At 42.2% G+C, this 4149-nt stretch overlaps 1 protein-coding gene across 1 annotated transcript; it reads right to left on the bottom strand.

Annotated features, from left to right (window-relative positions):
- Positions 1–483: 483 nt before the first annotated feature.
- Positions 484–2427, bottom strand: cdkn1cb (cyclin dependent kinase inhibitor 1Cb). Its single transcript, XM_083546537.1, has 3 exons — positions 1788–2427; positions 1556–1670; positions 484–1204 (listed from the first exon to the last, which is right to left on the bottom strand). The coding sequence occupies exons 1-2, from the start codon at positions 2203–2205 to the stop codon at positions 1558–1560; spliced, it is 531 nt and encodes a 176-aa protein (XP_083402663.1). The 5' UTR covers positions 2206–2427; the 3' UTR covers positions 484–1204; positions 1556–1557.
- Positions 2428–4149: the final 1722 nt, after the last annotated feature.

Here is a 4149-nt window from a genome sequence, read left to right as displayed (position 1 = left end):
TAGAAAAGACGACACAATACCCTCATCTTACAAGATGCCATGGAAAGCATTAGACATACATAAAAAATTTTTTACGGAATATATACGTTTTATAATATAGACAACCACGTTTATACGGTTTTCTCTAACTGATGCATTTTATAATTGCATTTGCGCGACACTTTTGGTACGTTACAGGTTGCATGTTGGACCAAAGATTAGGTTAATGTGGTATTTTATGTTCCTAAATAGCAATGAAGATTTTGCATATACACAACATTGGTGTTTACATTTATGCTTTTGGGTCCAGTTGTTGCTTACGATTGTGGATTATTTTATTAAAATATGGCTGGAAAACTCAAAACTTTGAGAAAGAATAAGGAAAAATATTGTTAAAGGAAATGTTAAGTACAATGTTGCAGTTTATTTTGCTGCCATTTTACTCTTCACTTTTTGCGATCCTGCGTCCAATGTTCACAACAAAGAAAAACAAAAACGCAAGCGTTTGATTGATTCACATTATATTACAAGCATTTCAGGACAGTGAAGTGACAAAATGGCTCAGGAACATGACAAGGAGCCCTGATTTCAGGGGGAATGAAACACTGAAAAGCAAGGCATAAATAAAAAAAAAGTTTACAATATTTTTGTATATATTTACAACAAAATATAGAGTTAGCACAAAGGCATGTTGTCCTGTCGGTTAAAGCTTTCGTGTGCATCGGCGTATTTACACGATTGTCCCGTTTCCTCGACTGCGATGCGCATTTCAGGAAAAACGTGCATTCAAAACATAATCAACATTGGTCAAGAAAATCACAGCTGTTCAACAGAAGCAACCAAACGTAATTGGTGGCGCCACCAGGCTGCGAGGCGAACCATCAAGCACACCTTCACGAGCCACGAAACTGCTCTCCATCAGCAAATGACTGGAAAACGTAAAAATTGAGGAAACGCAAAAAAAAAAAACCAAAGGGGAGTCTCAAGTAAACAGCAACACAAATCATGTACAATTTGAGATGCTACATTCGTTTCTTCTTGCAGGAAGCGAGATCACGCCCGACTCCTCACCATCGACTCGGAAAAAGTGTTCGAGAAAAGAAAATGTTTGGCCTTCATGTTCATCGTTGTGATGTTTTCTTGAGCGCTGCGTTCCTTGCTCTGGACTTCGCTTGATTCTTCTCACCATGGGAGGGGGTTCTAGAGCTTCTGGTAGGGGAAATCCCTAGGAAAAAACAAAAACAAAATGTGAGGTCATTGAGAGGTTGTAAGACTCGACCCAAAATGTTTCATAGTGTTTAAGACCTGAGATTCCGTACAGAATGAAAGAGAGAGAAGAAATAAGCCGCCATATTGGTGTGGTAGTGGGGGTGGTGTTTTCCCGCCACAACGCGCGCGGCTTCCCCCTGCCCCCACACCTACCCCTTCTTTCCAACCCCCCGTCCTCCTCCTCCTCCCACAACCACCACACACTGACTGCGGCTCTCCTCATCCTTCATTATAATAAATAAATAATAATAATAATAATAATACGCTAAAAGCAAAACCGAAGCGTACATGTGATTTCCACGTGTACCTTCATCGAAGTCTTTTCCGCGGAGTTTGCTCGGAGGGCATCGAGCCGAAGGGGTTCAGAGCGCCGCGGCGTTTCAGCTCTTCTCCATGTTTCCTCCTCCGTTTGACGAAAAAATCTGCAAGAAAAAAAAAACCCACGTATTTTTTTCCAGATGCACGCGTTTATATACATAAACGTATATATATACACGTTGGGTCGTGTATCCTCCCTTATCTCTCTGCCGCTCTCCCACCTGTAATTCGGGTCGTGGTCGTAGCTGCAACGAGTCGTGCACTCGGCTTCCCGTCTCTGTCGCTCCCTCCGGCAGCGGAGTTCTCCCGTTCCGGAGGTGTAGCGGCTGCTGCAAGTGCAACCCTCCTTTTCCCCACCTGTAGCGACTCCTGGTAGAACACCGGCGTCCTCTCGGCCGCCGCTCCCTCCCACTCGTAGTCGCCGTCCAGCGGCGTGCCTGACGCGAAGTCAAAGTTCCAGCGGCGGCGGTCGCGCTCGGATATCTCGCGGAGCTTCGAGTCAACTTCGCGCTGGAGTTCGTCGTGGTCGACCGCGCCGAAGAGGCTCCGGCGCACGTTGCTGCGGCGTCGAGGAGGATTAGAAGGAGGAGGAACAGGGGCTACGACGACGACTATCGCGGCTCCTGGAGCGCTCGCCATGGCGTAACCGCAGTGATAACGATTATGGATGTGTATCCCCGAGCTAAAGCGCGACGTTACTCCGCAACAGCGTCGCTGATATCGGGTTTAAAGAGCCACAGGGCTCGGTAGAAACGTGTAGCCGTTTCGCGCGATCTGATTGGTTAGCTAGAAGCCACCCTCTCTAGGGGAGACCGCCTTCTCTCGGTTCTGATTGGCTGCTGGGAATATTGGAATGGCGCCAAAACAGCACTTGTGACGCGTGATTTGTTATTTGTGTGTACGTGTGTGAGTGCGCGCGCGTGCATGTGTGCGCGTGTGTGTAAAGGGTGGTCCGTTTGAGACTGTTGAATTGTTTGGGTGTTGTTTTTCACTTACCAACACAGTCAAGACAAAACAAATCATCGGCAAGTGGAAAAAAAAATCTTATAACAAAGACTTTAAACCTCATTTTCCCTCAAGTTTGTAATAAATGTATTTGTACTGTCTAAGTTAAATTTTTTTTATCAAAAATAAAAAATAAAGATCACTTCAAAACAGTTGAGCTTTATACGTTTTGCATTTCCTTTCCTGTAGAATTTGCTAAAAAAAAAAAAAAAAACCTTTTATTTTAAATTCCTAGGAAAACCGTAACAGGGGTTATTTTTCTGAGGTTAATATTGTAGCTTCTGCTAGAGATGATGTATGTGGGTGGTGAAGCTGTGGCTACAGTGAAAGAAGACTTGTGAAATTGGGTCTATTGGGTTTCTTGCTTTAGTAATAGCATTTATTCTCAAAACTCCTCGTTCAACCTCCACCTCATTTATTTACTTGTGCACGTCATAAAAACAATTTCTCGTTTCTTTGTTCAAATCACGAATGCTTTAGTACATTAATCGATTGTGTACGAGTGTCTGCTGTTTCATACATTATCAGTTGTTTATGGCATGTTGATCAAAATATATTATACTGGTTTCACCTGAATAGTTTTAACCCAGGCTTGGAGAAGCTGGTGTTCGATCTGTGATGATCACAAATGTTGCTCAGTAGCTCCTAGTTTTATAACCATAAAGAACATTATCTATTATCACACACTCCAGTGCTCATATTAGTTCTCACTCTCCAGTGTTCTGTATTGTTGAAAGATTTATGATCACACTCTTGATGTCACCCAAATGAGGATGGGTTCCCCTTTTGAGTCTGGTTCCTCTCAAGGTTTCTTCCTTACAACATCTAAGGGAGTTTTTCCTTGCCACAGTCGCCATGGCTGCTCATCAGGGATAAATGCACATAATAAACTTGATTTGACTTAAAATTCAGAGGCCAAACAGAAGAAATTAATCTTTGTGCATTTCCAATCATCGTAATCCAAACAGTAGTTTATATCAAGAAATACTAAAATTGTGCACCATAATGACAACACGACTAAACATTTTGATGATATTGTTAGTTCAATTCAATTCATTTTTATTTTTATAGCGCTTTTAACAATGAACATTTACACTTTACTTACTTTACACAGATAATGTGATTAAAAATAAATGTGTTCTTTAGAAGTGTAAGTTTGTCCCTGATGAGTGAGCCGGTGGCGACTGTGGTTAAGGAAAAACTCCCCGAAATGTCATAAGGAGAAACCCTGAAAGGAACCAGACTCAAGAGGGGAAACCCATCCTCATCTGGGTTGCATCGATTGTCCATTTATAGCAGATATACGATGTTGCGGTGTGCAGGGATGGTGATCAGAAGCGAACCGTGGTCCTGAGTCATTGTAGCTGAACAATAACTGTGGCCATGTTAATTTAACACCAGTTGCTGAGAATCGAGGTGAGAAAACTGTCCCAAGTTCTCAGCTTTGTGTAGTTTTATGATTACACAAATGTAAAATCCACTATGAAGACCAGATAGATAGATAGATAGATAGATAGATAGATAGATAGATAGATAGATAGATAGATAGATAGATAGATAGATAGATAGATAGATAGA

This window comes from Silurus aristotelis, assembly GCF_946808225.1.
Source record: "Silurus aristotelis genome assembly, chromosome: 7".
Classification (NCBI taxonomy): Eukaryota; Metazoa; Chordata; class Actinopteri; order Siluriformes; family Siluridae; genus Silurus; species Silurus aristotelis.
This window is presented reverse-complemented; position numbering and strand designations above follow the sequence as displayed.

Excerpts from the sequence above, each read along its gene's own strand:
- cdkn1cb (XM_083546537.1), bottom strand. The coding sequence starts at position 2,205 with ATGGCGAGCGCTCCAGGAGCCGCGATAGTCGTCGTCGTAGCCCCTGTT. Across the intron at positions 1,671-1,787 it reads GACCACGACCCGAATTACAG|ATTTTTTCGTCAAACGGAGG; the intron begins GTGGGAGAGCGG and ends TTTTTCTTGCAG.